Genomic DNA, 16,885 nt, shown 5'->3' on the forward strand with positions numbered 1-16,885 from the left:
AACAACAACAATAATAATAATAATAATTTCCAAAAACATCACCTCAGTTTCCACAGTATCCAAACCCTAATGGAACCTTGAGTGCCAAGCAGCCAGAAAAGATTAAGACAGAGCATGGGGTATATTTTGGAGATAAATGTGCAGAGGCCAAAGCACATAATGTTAGATGTAACTTAGGGCTTAGAATTAAGGACAGGATACTTATACTGTCCCAGTAGCAACAGAAGTTAAGTTCTTGGGACTAATTTTTGTCAACAGAGAGAGTATGCATTCCTTGCACAACTAAGAGAAGTACAAGACAGCACTGAATATCTTTTGCACTGTATCCTCTAGTGTATTGACCGTTACTTCTTGCTTTGCCTATGTTGTGCACTTGTTCGCTCACCCTTTATTATAGCTTCCAATTCTACACGTCAAGGGAGAGTTCCCTGTGATGGTTAAATTCTCTCTTTGAACATGGTATAAGAATAGCTACTGATATATTTCACGCATCACACATTCAAAGTTTTCGTGTCAAAGCAAATGAACCTACTTTTTCACTTTGGAAACATGCCACTTAACTATGTCTTAACAATGGCTTTGCCTAAGCATCCCACATTATACTAGTATTTTTTTCCATATTTTGAGAAGTTCAATATTACTTCACAACAAGACATTCTGTTGGCATGAATACTGACATTACCTGCACTGAATATAAATAGTATTTTCCCATGGCAGGTTTGCACTCCATCCTGCAGCTTTTCATCATGGCAAGTTAAGGAAATTGCCTGCTCCATCAGCAGATGTTTCACACAGAGCATAGTACTATGTTTTTTTTTTCCCGTCTGCACTGATCAAGATCTGAGACCTCTGTCTGGTTGCACTGCTATTTTTCTTAACTTCATTTGATCGATATATTCCATTTGAATGTAGTAATTATACTGCTGAGTTGTTTCATCTTGTACACATTAAAGAAAACTGCTAAAATGTATGATTTTTATAGACTTGTTCTTTACAGACCATCTCTTTTCCTGTCCACAATCCACAAATAGTAGTTTATGATGATCAGCAATTATTGTATAAAATGAAGATCCTTAATTTTGATCTTTGGTTTTGCTGGATTTTCAGCCACATTGAAATCAAGGGAAATGATTATCTAAATCAAGTGGATATTCAATCCAGCATTAGTTCAAAGCTGAATGCAAAAAATTTCATACGAAAGTTTTGTACAAAATTTGACCAGAGAGCTTACAGGAATACACTCGCTGGCATTTATGAGTTGCCTTAGCACGGACCTTATAGGAGACATGAACGCTGCCAAGTGCCCATATATTTGCCATCTGTTGGGCCATTTTGATAAGGTTACATTGGCCTGACAGCTGTTTGAGCTGTAGATGCAGTGCAGCTTGTACTTTCTTCACATACCTCTTGCCGATACCCATGCAGACTACAGGCATTTGATAAGAGCAAGGTTAATCAATGGCAGTCACCTTGGCAGGAAAATTAATAAATTCCATGAAATTAAGCATTGGCAGTCTAGTAAATGTAGAAATAGAGGAGAGAAAGTTGTTTGTCTTAGGTTCCACATCGAGGTCAATCAATTTACACATTCTTATCTATTGAAGGCTGATGATCCACCTATCGCTGAACAGTGTAGTCTCATCTTACCACTTTTTAAAAAGTAGAAACTAATGAAAATATGCAGTTCTCACTATAATATCATGTGTGTTTCTTTTGTTCTGGTGGAGTGGCTAACACCTTACTTGCTAGGAGTATTATCTTCTTTTTGTCAACCTTTTTATTTTTTTTTAAATACTTTGTATTACATTAACTGAGATATTGTTTACTTAAGAATTAAAGAACAGTGAACATCTGAGTTGAAGAGTAACTAAATTTTTAATGCATGCTCAAAATTAAATTGCTTTGCAGTTGCGGCCTCCTCAGCCAGCTGTTTATCTGTTTGTGTTAGATGTTTCTCACAGTGCAACAGAAACAGGTTAGTTAATGTAGTATTCTTTATAGTAGTTAAAGTGCCTGCTTATGGATTTATTTTATAATTAATTGATATTCATTATTCCAATTCAAAGTTGTAATCTTAAGTACAAGTATAGTAAATGTAGTAAAGTAAGTAATGTAGTATAGTAAATTTTATTTTGCTATGAGCGTACATAAAACGCTCATAGCAAAATAAAACATTTTTATTTTTGCAAATAGCAAAATAAAAGTATTTTAATTTTGCTGCTTGTATTTCAGAAGAATAAATAAAAGCATTTAAGATGGAGCTTTACTATAAGATGAATAAATGTAAGCAGTGTTTTCGTAATACATGAAATTCTCTATCTTTCTCCTCTCATTTATGAATTAGATATACCAGAAGATATTGTCTTTTAGCTATTTCTAAAGTAATAGAGAACTTTGCTAATGCTGATCTCTTAAACTAGATAGATGCACCAAGTGTTTAGTAGTGTATGCTATTTGATTGTATTAAAAGCTTGCTGTATTATTCTTATTATATTGTAAGCTTTCATTACTATTCTTTGTTTTTCATGCTTGGATAGCTTTTATCTCTAGCTGTTCATTGATTTTTTGACTGTGTTAAAGTAAAAATCTGGTTTTAATAAACCTTGCTTGTTGTACCCCAAGTTTCACTTCCACAATTTTTCTTAACCTCTTAAGTATATGGAATTTTTTGAATTCATGCCAGTTTTATTTCACTTTCAATAGATAAATGTTATGAGAGCTCCACTCCACTCATTTGACATTTGAATTTCTGATTAAACATTAAATTTGTATAATTTTGGGTTTGAGGCTGTCCAGTGAAAAGATATGCTGTTAGGAAGTTCTTGAAAGATCAGTGATTTTGATTGATTTTTTTTTAGTGCTTTCTTAGATTTATTGGTATGTTGACCTTTTTGAGTATGTTGGGCGAGGGAAAAGAGAGTTCCACAACAAGGCCAAATAGATTGCATATCTAATTATTAAGAATAGTTTAGCTGGTAATTTGTTATGTCTGTATTTTTAGTATATTATTATAGTTTTTTGGTTTATTTATTGTTCTACTACACCATTTAATAACATAATTGCAGAAATATTATTTGTTCTTACTATTCTTAAGAATGGTGCTGAAAACTCATTAAAACAGGGCAGTGCCTAAAACTCAAGTTAAAGTTGTTACTACTGAGAACGTTTGTCCCGATGAGCAAAAGCATTGCTGCAGTGATGATAATGATGATTTATCTGAGTATAATCTGACATTGGAAATATCCTGATTAAAAGAAATTATTAGAAAATTAGCCAGAGAATTAGAAAAAGTGGAAAACTGTTAATGAAACTCATACGAAAATGAATCAGAGCAAGAAGAAGCAGGAAAGCACTGAACTTGGTAATCATAATAATAATAATAAAACAAGGGAAGTCAATTAAAATATAAGAAAAAAGAGGTGATTATGGTATGATGATTCAATCTTAAAATTTGCACTTGCTGAGGGAGTCTCTACTTTTAGTTTCCTGGGAGTGAAAATTAAAGATAATTGTAAGACAAATATAATTGAAAAACAGAAAAGAAAAGTAAAATAGATGTGTAGTTCTGATAGGAACTAATAATTTAAGTAGTGACAAATATAGTATGAGAAAGGATATGAAAGATTTGTTGGAAGAAGTGAGAAGGAAATGTGAGAGAGTAAAAATTTTTAAAAGAGAGTAAAAAAAGGTTTGATACTCAGATAAGATAGTACTGAGTTACAAAAGAGGGCAATAATAGCAAATGATTCCATGCGCAGGCTGTGCAGAAAAAATGGATGCGAGTTTTTAGATGTATGGTGTGTGTATGATGGCAGAAAAGGCGTATAAGAAGGATGGCCTGCATTTGAATTCATTTGGCATCAGGAGCCTGAAAAAATTACTCATTGGTATGAGACCTAATGCAGAGTCAGGGAAACTAGATCATCAAGGAATGAAAGGGGAAAATATGTGAAAGTTCAGCTAGGTATGCAAACGTAATAAAGAAATTAATGGCCTCAAACATGATTATGTATATGGCAAAGGGGTGGAAAAATATACTTTGGATTCTGACTTTTTTGAGTATGTTGGGGGAGGGAAAGGAGAGTTCTACAACAAGGCCAAATAGATTGCATATCTAATTATAAGAATAGTCTAGCTGGTAATTTGTTATGTCTGTACACAAATGCCAGGTGCATCAGAAACAAAGGGGTTGAGTTTGTTGCTTTATTGAATCCGATGTGGCCTAAAATTGTTGGCATTAATGAAACCTCATGTTGGAAGTTCAATGAAATATTTACAGCACTAGGAAAGGATTAAAAACTAATTTTAATTTTTCAAATATTTCGTCTGTCACTGAGACATCTTCAGGGATTACAAATAACTTGTAACACACACTTAAATATAACACAATACTAAGGGAAACGTGAGTGACTAAAGTCCTATCTAGGTGGTGCACCATCTATGGGCATTTGTAGGTGGCCTAGAATGCAAAATGGGACCTCTAATAATTGTTTCCCAAATTTTGAGAATGGAACCATCTATGGGCATTTGTAGGTGGCCTAGAATGCAAAATGGGACCTCTAATAATTGTTTCCCAAATTTTGAGAATGGAACCATATTTATTTAAATTCTGTTGATTTCTGATTCTAAAAACAGTCTTTCTTTTTTGAATTTACTATTGTGGAGCAAGGTGGTTTTTCTCCCAGAGATCCTGTGGGTTGTGTCCTTAACATGGTCTGCAAGGCCAGATTGACCATAGTTGTGATTGCAGGTGTATGATTTGTGTTCTTCCAAATGGATGGTTGCTGATCTGTCTGTCTGAAGTAAGCTAACTTGCAGGAACAGGATATTTTATATATAGAGGAGGGAACTGATCTGTAATTGCTATAGCCATTGGAAAGGAAGGTGTAGAGTTCAGTTGAAAGGGAGGTTCCACTGAAACAAAGATTGTGGACTCTTGGTTAGAGTTTTAATAATGCCATATTATTGAGAGGGGGTAGTAGTGGGAGAGTTTGTAAATGGATGTGCCTGTGTGAGTGGGTTTTCTAATATTGTGAAGGAAAGGGGAGAGGAGTTAGGAAATACATGAAGCTCAGACCAGAAAAACAGCAAATATTGTGTGGAAAGCTAAATCGGAGTAAATTCAGCTGAATTGGCTACACCTTTCACATGTTTGTATAACTTGAGTCTCAGCTCAGGAATGGAAGGAATGTATGATAGTTGCATTGTACAAGGGTGGTGCAAAAACTGATGTGTTTAACTACTGACGTATCAGTATCTCTGGTGTGGTAGTAAAGATTTTAGAGAAGTTGGTAAGAACGCGCATAGAGAAATGGTTAGATAAACAGCATGGGTTTACTAAAGGAAGGTCATGTTTTAGCAGTTTGCTCATATTTTGTGTGTTATGGCAGAGTTGGATAAAGCGAATGGATACACTATCATAATGTTGGATTTTGATAAGGACATTTGATAGGACACCACACAAAAGGCTGTTGCATAAATTGAAGAATATGGGATTGGAATATAAATTCTTATATTCCAATCCTATATATTTTTCGATATCTGTCTGTCAACCATCCACTAATCCAGGTTGGTTGACAGACAGATATCAAAAAAGTGGATTCAGTGGGTGTGAATCTGCCAGATTTAAGGTGACGAGTGGTGTACCATCATGGTTCAACCCTTTTTCCATTATTGTTCAATCTCTACATTTATGACATCAGGCAGGGTCTAACATCAGATTGCAGTTGTTTGCTGATGATGCGAAGATAGGCAGGGCAATCAGGGATGCTATTGATATCTAGCACATCCAAAATGATCTGAATAGGTTGGAAATTTGGGCAAAAGAAAATGGCTGTAAGTTTAATGTTAGTAAGTGTGAAGTTATGCACTTTGGTGTGATGAGATTTCTAGTAGCATATTATATTAGCAGGGTTATGCTTCAAGAAACTGATGAGGCTAGGGATCAGGTGTAATGGTGGATAGGAAATTGGAGTTCAAAGTTGCATAGCAAAAGTTTCAAATACAACTCAAAGGATAATTGTGATGTTGACACAAGCTTTGACATGTAAGGAAGTCATTTTGCCTCTTTATAAGGCTTTGATACCTGGATTATTGTGTGCAGATTTGATCTTCTGGATTTCAAGAAGATAAAAAAGCTTTGGAAAGGGTGCAAAGTCGAATTACAAAGATTATATCCGGATTATGGGATTTAGATTATGAGGACAGATTGCAAGTATTTACTCAGATTTTGATTTAAGAATTGGACAACTGACTGTTATTCCAGTAGCCACAGAAGTAAGTTCTTGGGACTCATTTATGACAGAAATCTCGCATTCCTTCCACGGATTTGTCAATTAAGAGAAAAGTGCAAGAGAGAGAACATTTTTTCTCCATTGCACTCGCTCAGTGAATCAGGAATGAAGTCCAATTCGCATCCATTCAGGACAGGCTGAATCTCTGAATATTGTGCATTTGTATGCTCAAAGCTTGATTATGAGTCTCGAGTCTGTGGCTGTGCAGGGCATAATAGCTGACAGTGGCTGGATTCCATCCACCATCAGGTTATGGCTACTGATGCCTTTACACATTGGGCTTTTCTCAGCATTGAGCAGCCAAATATCACACACATCAGACTCCCATATATCCCTTTGGTATGCATGTTGGAGATTATGGAAGCTGTTGGCATGAATGTTGACAACATTCTCTGTACTAAGCATAACAGCATTCCTCCATGGTAGGTTTGTAACCCATCCTGAAACCTCTCACTTTGTGAACTACATAAGTCTCATACTCCGTGATCTGTCTACTTGCTAATGCACACAGTGCAGCCCACTCTTATTTCTTGCCCCATCTGTACTGATGGTTCAAGCTCTGAGACCTTTGTTGGCTCTTCTGCTGTTTCCTGACATTATTATATTCATCCATATCCTATTTATTTATAGTAATTATTATTATTAAGAGAGATCTCCAGGGAGTCTGACTCATCAAGGGAGCCACATACAACATGCACCAGCTATCATACTTATTCTTGAATTCATTCACACTGCTTGCACTCGCAACATCCAATGGCAATCCATCCCAATCATGCACCACCCTATGAGATAAAAATCTAGCTCTCGCCCCTTCTTAGTGGTATTCATTTTCAGCCTCCAAGGAAGCCCTCTTGTCCTTTATCCTCCATAAATAACTGAAAAATTCCATCAATTAAAATCCTGTATGACCCTTTCAGAAGTTTGTTAGTCTCAACCATATCACCTCTCTTTCTCCTGTTTGCTAGTGTCTGCAGTCTACAAATTCTCGATCTGTGTTCATAATCAGTATTCCACAATCCTGATATCATTTTTAACACACTCCTATGCACTCTCTCCAATATATCAGAATCACAATGGAAACCAGGAGACCAGACCTGTGCACAATAGTTCAAGTGAGGTCATCAAGGCCTTGGAAAAAGGCAAAATGACATCAATTATCTTTGGAGTTGTATTTGCAATCTTTGCTACATTGTCTGTGAACTTCAACTTCCTATCTACTAATACTCCAAGATCCCTAGCCTCGTCAGTTTCTTCAAGCATAAACCCACCAATCTAATACGATATTGGATATCTAACCACGCCAAACTGCGTGACTTTACGTTTATTGACAATGAACTGACATGCATTTTCCCATGCCCACAGTTCCAGCCAGTTCAAATCATTCTGCAAGTATGATTTGAACTGGCTGGAATTCCTGAATAGGGTAATCAGGAATGCTGCACATCAGCAGCATTCCTGATTACCCTACCTATCTTTGCATCATCATCAGCAAATAGCTGTATGTCGCCTGTCAAATCCTTCCCATGTCATTAATGTACAGATTGAATAACAGTGGACCAAGCACTGATCCTTGTGGTACACCACTGGCTACCTTAAATCTTGCAGACTCAAATCCCCCCCCCCCCCCACATATACCACTTTTTGATATCTGTCAATCAGCCATCCTCTTATCCATGCTAATATTATATAATCCAAACCCATATTCTCTAATTTATGCAACAGTCTACCATGCTATATTCTTCCAAAAGCCTTAGCAAATATGACCTTCCCTTTGTAAACCCATGTTGCTCATTGTAAAGTGGAGGTTCACTGTCAACTCATTTCTGAATGCAAGCCATAACCAATTTTTCCAAAATTTTCACCACTCCTAAGATACTAATTGGTCAATAGTTGGATACATTGGTCTTTGCACTACCCTTATGCAGTGGAATTACCATACATTCTTTCTATTCCTGTGGAATCTTCCCTGTTCTGAGACTCATATTAAACAGTGTGGTCAAAGGAATAGCGTTCAGCTAAACACTCTTTTCACACACACGTGCTGATATCCCAGCAGTCCCTATTGCTGAATTGTTATCCAGTTTGTGCAACAGCTCTAATACTTTGTCCTCATACACCTGATCTTCTTCATCCAGTGATGAGGTAGCAGCAAGCTCAATGTTGCATACACCAGGTTGATAGCTTTTAATAAAATGGGCATTCATTAGTTGAACAACCTCCTCATCTGTAACCCTCACGTCATCTGCATTTAGAAGAGTTATTCTTTCATATTCATTCTTTCTTTTACTTGCAGCATATCGATAGAATTCTTGTGGGTTGTCTTAAGCACGCATAGCCAGTTTCTTTTCGTACTCAGACTTTGCTTTTCATTCAACAGTTGACTATTCTAACCTTCTGCTTATAATTTTCATAATGGACATCAAGCTTATGCAATTATACTGCAGAGTTGCATGTCATTCAGTGTGCACTTTTCCATATAAAAGAAAATCACTACCAAGTGATTTTCTTTTATATGCAAGTGTGTAATTTATACAGACTCATTGAGTTCTGTACATGCCCTTTCCTCTGTTATATATGATCCATATCCAGTGCTTTGAAGTTTTACAACTGTTGTACAGAATGAAGATCCTGAATTTTGATGTTTGATTCTGCTGGATTCCCAGCCACATTGGAATTAAGGGAAATGAGACTGCATATGTAGAGCTACTATATTAGCTCATACATTTTTCAATGTACTGTTTGACAGTCCCATATACAAAGCTAATTACTAAACTAAGTTCCCAGTGCCAGTAATCATGGCAGTAAGCACTGAAAAACAAATTACACAAGATTAAGCCTGAAATTAAGTTAAGGCTTAATTTCAGGAAGTTGTTCTTGCTAGGCTTCACATAGGTCACAGTTGTGTAACACATTCTTTTTTAACTGAGGGCTAATGACCTACTTGCGAAAAATGGAACATGCGTTTCAGAAGTACACTTGTCATATTTGGAATGCCAACACTTCACATCAGGAAGGAATGAAATTTTTACTTATCTGACAAAGCGATACACACTCTGGCAGATGTTATCAGACTTGATAAATTGTACAATGTTTTTAGCTTTTTACAAATTCTTTTACAAATCGGCAGAAAATTTACATTATTCTGCTGATTTGGTTCTTATCAGTTGATATCAATTCTTATCTTTTCTTTTGACTCATTATTTTGCTTTCCTGGTAGAATATTTTTTGGGACCAAACAAACAAATCAGTGTAATTTTCCAGTTTATTTGGAAAATTTCATGAAATTATGTTCCATTCAAGAAATTTATATTAATGATTAATGAATACTGCATCTGCTGTCTCTTTTATTTGGTCCTTGGTGCCTGAAGAAATCTTATTTTGATTTCTCTTTTGCCTGTAATACAATTTGTTTACTACATTGTTTTTTTTCTCTAATTCCTCTGCTATCTTCACTTCTTTTTCATTCATGCTTTTTATATTGATACCATCTGTCTTCACTTTTGCTGGGTAGTAGCTGAATTTTTATCGCTAATCCTGATTCCTGGGAAGTGGGAATGAAAGCCAGTTTGTCCTTTTTGTTTTAACATTTAGGTAGTTACTTAAATCACAAGGTATACTACAGGAGGTGGAGGAGTCAGAACTTTTCCAGATTTCTTAGAATTTTATCATATGAAAACCTGTGATAACAGAAGCTGATATCACTTTTGCTTTACAAAAGCACCTGTTGCTTTAAAGACTCTTGCAAAAGGGAATAATGGAGAAGGGACAGATCACAAGTATTATATTGTGGTTTTGTTAAGCCTGCCATGTGTTGGTGCCTTTTTCAGATTTCTGAAAATTTTCAGATTTCAAAGTTTTTTTTTTTTTTTTTATGATTGAAATAGTTTTTTTTTCCTCATAAATTATAATTTTTGAGATCATTGTCTTTCACCATTTACTGGGGAAAGATCTTCTATACATGCCAGCACATCACTCCCACTAGATGCACAGTATCAAGTATCATAGAGGTAAGCAAAAACACATAATTGTAGCAACATCTTGATGATAGCACTTTCTTTGGCATATGCTTGCAACTTGGGAGCTGAATAATTTCAATGTGCTATTGCTGCTTGTAGGCATTTGCATTCAGTATGCATCCCAGTAGTGATAATAGTTTATAGATAGCATTAGGAAAGATTATAACTATTATTTTTGAAATTATAGTGTATACTTTAATGTTTACTATAATAAATTTAATACTTCTGATATTTCGGCAACATTACATTGCCATAATCAGGAATGGCAGCACAATGATATGTGCACTCAGGCAATAACACTGGGTAAATGAGACTGAAGGAAGGCAACCAAAGTCAGGCCTCCAGTCCTAAATGCCACTCCTTGTAGGCTAAACTGGGTGGTCTTGGCCATTTGGCTAAAGATCTGAGAATGAGTGCTTCTCAAATTTGGGGCAGTTTCATGCACTCAAATTTGTTGGGGTTTTAAAAGTTTCTCAGGGGCTGAGGCAGATTTCAGAAACAGCCTCTTGTATTTGTATCTGCTGCAGTGCAATAGAGTGGCCTTCTTTCAGCATATCCTGTGGCAGATGCCCAAAGCATGGTCAGGAAGCTTAGAGTGGCTGTAGTGGTGGAACTGGATTCATTCCATATGTTCAGAAGTTCTGATTTTGGCTGTCCTGCCTGTTTGGCTATAGTAGGACAGTTTGCAACTGCAAGGGACCTGGTAAACACCCGGTAGGTCGGTCTAGGGAATGTGGCTAGTCTTTGGTGGAGTAGATAAGGGATGCCAATTTTTTTATGTGGTCTGTAAGTGAGTTGTTTCAGGTTGTATTTTTTTTAGGATTTTTGTTAATTTTTTTGATATTTTCCAGATATATGGAATGGTGATAGATTTTTGTAGTCTCTGTTCTGAAGTGGGGGTGGTTGTGGTTACGGGGTTTAATAATTTTTTGGATATTGTGGGAATTGTAGTCATTGCCTAAGAAAGTATTGAGAATCTAGTCAAGTTCAGTAGTTAGGACACTGCTATCAGAACTGATTAATTTGTTTTTTTATAATCATATATTGTTGGGAGGGGATGTGGTTACTGTTAGTGAATGTATTTACCAGTATGTGTGGTTTTCTGTAAACAGAATGAGAGAGAGATTCATCAGGATGGAATGTAATCAGTGTCTAGAAAGGGGAGACTGTTGTTTTCCTTTTCTAAGGTGAACTGGATCCTGGGATGTTGATTATTTAGACTTGTTAGGAAAATGTTGAGTATCCAGGCCATGTGGCTAAATGGAGAACTCATAAGCTGCATAGCATAGCCAGACAGGGGGTTTACGTGGTGCAGAATTTAAGGCTTTCTCGTCAAAGGCCTCCATGAAGTAGTTGGGCAGGAGTGCAGAAAGTGGTGAATCCCTGGCTGTTTCATCTATCTGTTTGTACAATTTTGCTTGGCAAATGAAATAGCCAGAGTGAAACAGGACTGAGATATCGGGAGGAAATATATCTTGGATAAGGTCTGTTAAGTCGGACATTAGTGAATAGAGAAGAGACATCAAAACTAATGTCAGTTTTGATATGTTGGAGTATGAGGTGTTCTCTGCTGGCTCTAAAGTGGGTTGAATTTTTTTGTGTGTGAAGAAGTGTTGCCAGTATATTGTGAGAGCACTTTGGCTAAATGTTTGGCTAATTTGTATGTGGGTGAATCAGTGGCATCTACAATTGGATGTAATGGCACATTCTGTTTATGAATTTTTAGGTAGTTCATATATACGAGGGGAGAGTTCTAGAATTATGTTTTTTTGTTTATTGGTGACCTCCACAGGCCCAGAGGTGACCTTTTTAAGGAGCTTGTGAAGTGTTTTGATCTGGGTATTTGTGGAATCATAGTCTAAAGTAAGACCAGTAGAGTGATTTCTAAGTAGGGAGGCAAGCTTACCTGTGTAATCTTTTTTGGTTTAAAACTACAGTGGCATCCTATCCACTTTTGTAATTACTATTCTATTGTTTTTTTATTTCCTGTAGAGCTTCATATTCTTTTTTTGAGAGGTTGCTTTTAGGTGGTTTTGCATGTGTAAGTACACTGGCTACATCCAGTCTGATGATGTTGGCAATATGGGTAGGAAGGCTGAGGATACCTCATTCTACTTGTATCCAATTTTTTCTGCAGGAATTTTTATAGGTGAGAGTTCATTTTACTGCACTTATAAGTGCTCATCTTTGCAAGTGTTCATTATTCATTACCTCGTGTTATGTGAGAGCACTTTGGCTAAATCTTATCCCTGATGGCAGCAATGTAATGTTGCTGAAATATCGGAAGTATTAATTAAAGTTATTGTAATTAATATTCAGTATATGTTGTAATTTCCTGAAAAATAATACTTATGAATAGCCAATGTATAAACCTTTCTACCAGAATTAGAAAAGATTATCATAAAACATTTCATATTGTTGGTTTTTAAGTCTGTTGTGCAAGTTATCCCTGTACCAGCATGTGATATGTCTCAAAAGTCTAGAAAATTTAAATGATCAAAGATGCATAATTGTCCAAGATTATTTTATCATACAAAGATTTATTTAATGAGGTATACATCAAAGATATTGTGTATCCTTAAGCATACATGTTTGTTGTGACATCGAGAGCCATTTGCACAAGAGCACTTATATTTTGCTTTTGCCAGTAGTTATTTTCAAAATAGGTCAAAGAAAAGGAAAACATCACTGCTTAGTATGTTTGGATCCTAGTTGGTTTGGATTGTACCGTTTTACTAACATGATCATGTAATTGATAATTTCTCAAGGGGTTACATGCCCCCCCCCCCTCTTGGGGGAGCCTGTAACACCTAGAGAGTGTGTCCCCAGGTGGTGTATCAGGGAATGCCTTCCGGATAGGAGGGGAAATGAAATACCTTCTGCAGACTAGCAGGCACTCAGGAGCATCTGATCCAGATGTGGCCCCAAACAGCAACTGATCCAAAATGGATGGCTGATGAAATAGGGAACTTCTTTCCTTGCACTTGGTTCTTGGTGTTGTATTATGGATAGACACAAAAGCAAAAGAAGTATGCCATGTGATCGGACTTGCCATCAGCATGATCCAGCAACCTGTTAGCCTGGATGTGTGATGCTACTGCAGGAAAAGACAACCTCATGAGAATTGCCATCTGGAATGTTAGAGGAATGAATCAAGCTGAGAAACTGGCAAATGTATGTAAAGAAATGTAGAGAATGGGAATCAATATCTTAGGAATAGGAGAAACTTTTTGGAGAGGTACAGATCAATTTGATACATGTCTCCCAAACGGAAAACAGTACAACGTCATGACATCAGGAGGAGAACAAAACAGAAAGGTGTAGCCTTTATTTTGAAGAAAGAACTAGAAAAATCCGCAATCTTGATATACAGGAAATCAGAGCATGTAATCTCTATACTTGTAAAATCACATCCTAAAGACCTCATCATCATGCAAGTATATGCACCAACTAACACAGACCCAGATGAAGAAGTAGAAGGATTTTAAGAACAAATAAGTGAATCAATAGAAGAATATGGAGGAAAGAAAGACAAGGTTATAATTTTGATGGGAGACTGGAATGCAAAGATTGGGAAGACAAGGATAAGCAAACATATAGGATCATATGTTCTAGACTGTCATTGATTAGGACAAATCAACGACAGAGAAGAACGACTGTTGGACTTTTGCAATCAAAATGACCTAATAATTGGAAACACATTCTACAAACAAAAAGAAAGTGCAAGACACACTTGGACTACTTCAGATGGAATCACAAAAAACCAAATAGATTTCATTCTGATTAACTGAAGATACAGAAATAGTGTCAAGAAGGTGAAATTAATGCTAGGAGCAGACTGTGGCTCAGACCACAGATTACTGTTAATGACAATTGAAATAAAACTCAAGAAAATTAAGAAAACAATGAAGACCACGAAGTGGAATCTAGAAAATTTAAAAGCAAATGAAAAACATTCCAAGATGAAATAAGTAAAGAATTGAAAAACAAAGAAAATCCTAACTGGGAAAGCATTAATGAACTGTTAGTTAGTACAGCAACAAAGGTTATCAGTAAAAGAGAGAGAGAGAGAGAGACACAAAAAACATCGATGACAGAGGAAATACAAATTCTGGACTTAATGGCAGAAAGAAAGAAAGCAAAAAATAAGGACAGAAAGAAGAATATCGAAATTGGATAAGTAAATTTAAGACGAATATAAAACAGTAAAACAGGAATGGATCACTCAAAAAATGTAAAGAAATAGAAGGATTAGACAAAAGAAAATCACAGAGAAATATAACAAAATTAAAGAACTCAACAGTAAGAAAAATCACATTAAAGATCAAAGGAAAAGAAGGAAAAATTGTCAAGCCTGAAGATATTAATAATAAGGGTGGAAAATAATTGCAGAACTATACAATGACAGAAGCAGATCAGAAATCCCTAAAATTGAAGGGAATGGAGGACCAGAACTACTTGATGAAGAGATAAAAAATGCACTAGATAGTTTGCCAAATGGGAAAACACCAACAGAAATAATTAAAAACTGGGGAAAAGATGGAAGGAATTGTTTGATATGCATTATAAAGAATATATACAACGGAAAGATACCAGAGGATTTCAAGAAATCAATCTCTATCCCAATCCCAAAAAGCAGCAACACATAGTTGAGAAGAGTATAGAACTTTAAGTCTAATCTTGCACACATCTAAGATTATCATCATCACGAACCATGAGTTCACTGCCCGTTTATGTCTAATGCCTGTTTCACTATCTTCTTCCACCTTTCTTTGTCCAGTGCACAATGTCGCAGTTTTTGTACACCCATTCCACACCAGTCTTTTATATCATCTATCCATTCCCTGTATGGTCTACCTCTTCTGTTTAAACCATCCAAAATACCAAACATAAATGTCTTTATCTTCTGGTCCTCACTCATTATACAGATGTGCCCAAATAATTGCAGCTTCCGTTTTATAATCTTCTGCATTAAATTCTGTTTTGGTTGTATATCTTCTGATAGAGCTCTTCATTCGTGATTTTTTGTACCCATCCTATTCTTAGAATCTTCCTGTAACAAGTTGTTTCAAATGCCAAAATTCTCTTTCTTTATTCCTTATTTATTACCCACGTTTCAGATCCGTACAGTACACCGCTGAAGATGCATGTTTCCAGTACTCTTAGTTTTGTTTGCAGTCTGATCACTTTACTTTTCCAGATGTTATTCATGGCCTTCAGATTTGTTCTTCCCTTTGCAATCCTGATCTTTATTTCTTTTTTACAGTCCAAGTCATATGTCAGTTTACTTCCCAAATATGTGAATTGTTCTACATTTTCTATATCAGTTCCATCCACTTGTATCTTTTGTTTCATGTTCTTCTCACCAAATACCATTCTTTGTTTTTTCAAAGTTCATAACAAGTCCAAATCTCTTCCCTTATTTAACAGTTTCAGTGTTTTTTGTAGTTCTCTTTCGTCTTCTTCAATAATAACAATGTCATCTGCAAATCTCAGATTGTTAATTCTCCTTCCGTGTACAGATATTCCTTTGGCATCTTCCTTCAATTTGTCCATTGCTCTTTCTAAATGTGCGATGAAAATGCTTGATGATATTGGGTCTTCCTGTCTAGTACCTCTGCTTGTTTTAAATTTCCCCAAATCATCACCTATTCTAACTGCTGCAACTGCATTCTGATAAACATATTTTAATATAGCTATTAATTAGTTTTTTTATCAATTCCAAAGGATTCCAGAACTGCTAATGTCACTTTCTGGTCAATACTGTCAAATGCTTTCTGAAAATCAACAAAGCAAGTATATATGTTTTTGTTTTTTCTCCTAGCTTTCTCTGCTATTAACCTCATTGTCAAAATCTGTTGAATTGTAGTTCTATCCTTCCTAAATCCTGCTTGCTCGTCTGCAAGATATGCTTCCAATCGTGTTTGCAATCTTTCTGTCATTATGATCATCATCACTTTACCAAGGTGACTTATCAAGACATTTCTATAATTTTTACATTCTAGCTTATTCCCTTTCATGTATAATGTTACTAATATTGATTTCACCCACTCCTCTGGTGTTTTCCCTATTGCTTTTTCTACCTCTCTTAAAATGTCCATATCATGCTCATTACCTGGTGGTGATATCTGCTTCAATTCTTCTGTCAGTTTCCCAACACTATCTGAATCTAGTTTTTCTTCATATAACTCATTACAGTATCTTGTCCACTGCTGTACAATTTTTTCTTTATTCATCAATATTTTTTCATTTTTCATCTTTAATTGTGGTCTGTTTTGGTTGCCACTTTCTATTAATGGATCTGATTATTTTGTATACCTACCTCCCTTGTTTTATGCTCTCCATAGTACTGTTCTATATTGTTGGGCTTTAACCATTTGATCTTATCCATTCTGACTGCTTTTTTCATCTCATTACACTTTCATTTATATTGCTCTTCTATTTGTTCTGATGTATCCCTTCTTATCTTCAACATTCTTTTCTCCTGTACTAACTTCAGTGTTTCTTGTGTAATCCATTTCTTCTTGATCTTCTCTTCTTCAGGAACTGTTTCTTCAACTGCATCTTCTATCGCTT

The 16,885-nt window shown here is 35.8% G+C and overlaps 1 protein-coding gene across 3 annotated transcripts in view; it reads left to right on the top strand.

Moving 5' to 3' along the window:
- Positions 1-16,885, top strand: part of Sec24AB (Protein transport protein Sec24AB) — a 290,512-nt gene that overhangs the window by 131,949 nt on the left and 141,678 nt on the right. For all 3 annotated transcript variants that reach the window (XM_090404311.1, XM_090404313.1, XM_090404312.1), the window contains one exon: positions 1,909-1,975. In XM_090404311.1, coding sequence (XP_090260437.1) covers positions 1,909-1,975 — 67 coding nt within the window. The remainder of the gene's footprint in view (positions 1-1,908; positions 1,976-16,885) is intronic.

Source organism: Typopeltis vanoorti, chromosome 14, assembly GCF_054136105.1.
Source record: "Typopeltis vanoorti isolate ZY-2024b chromosome 14, IOZ_Tvanoo_1.0, whole genome shotgun sequence".
NCBI classification, from domain to species: Eukaryota; Metazoa; Arthropoda; class Arachnida; order Uropygi; family Thelyphonidae; genus Typopeltis; species Typopeltis vanoorti.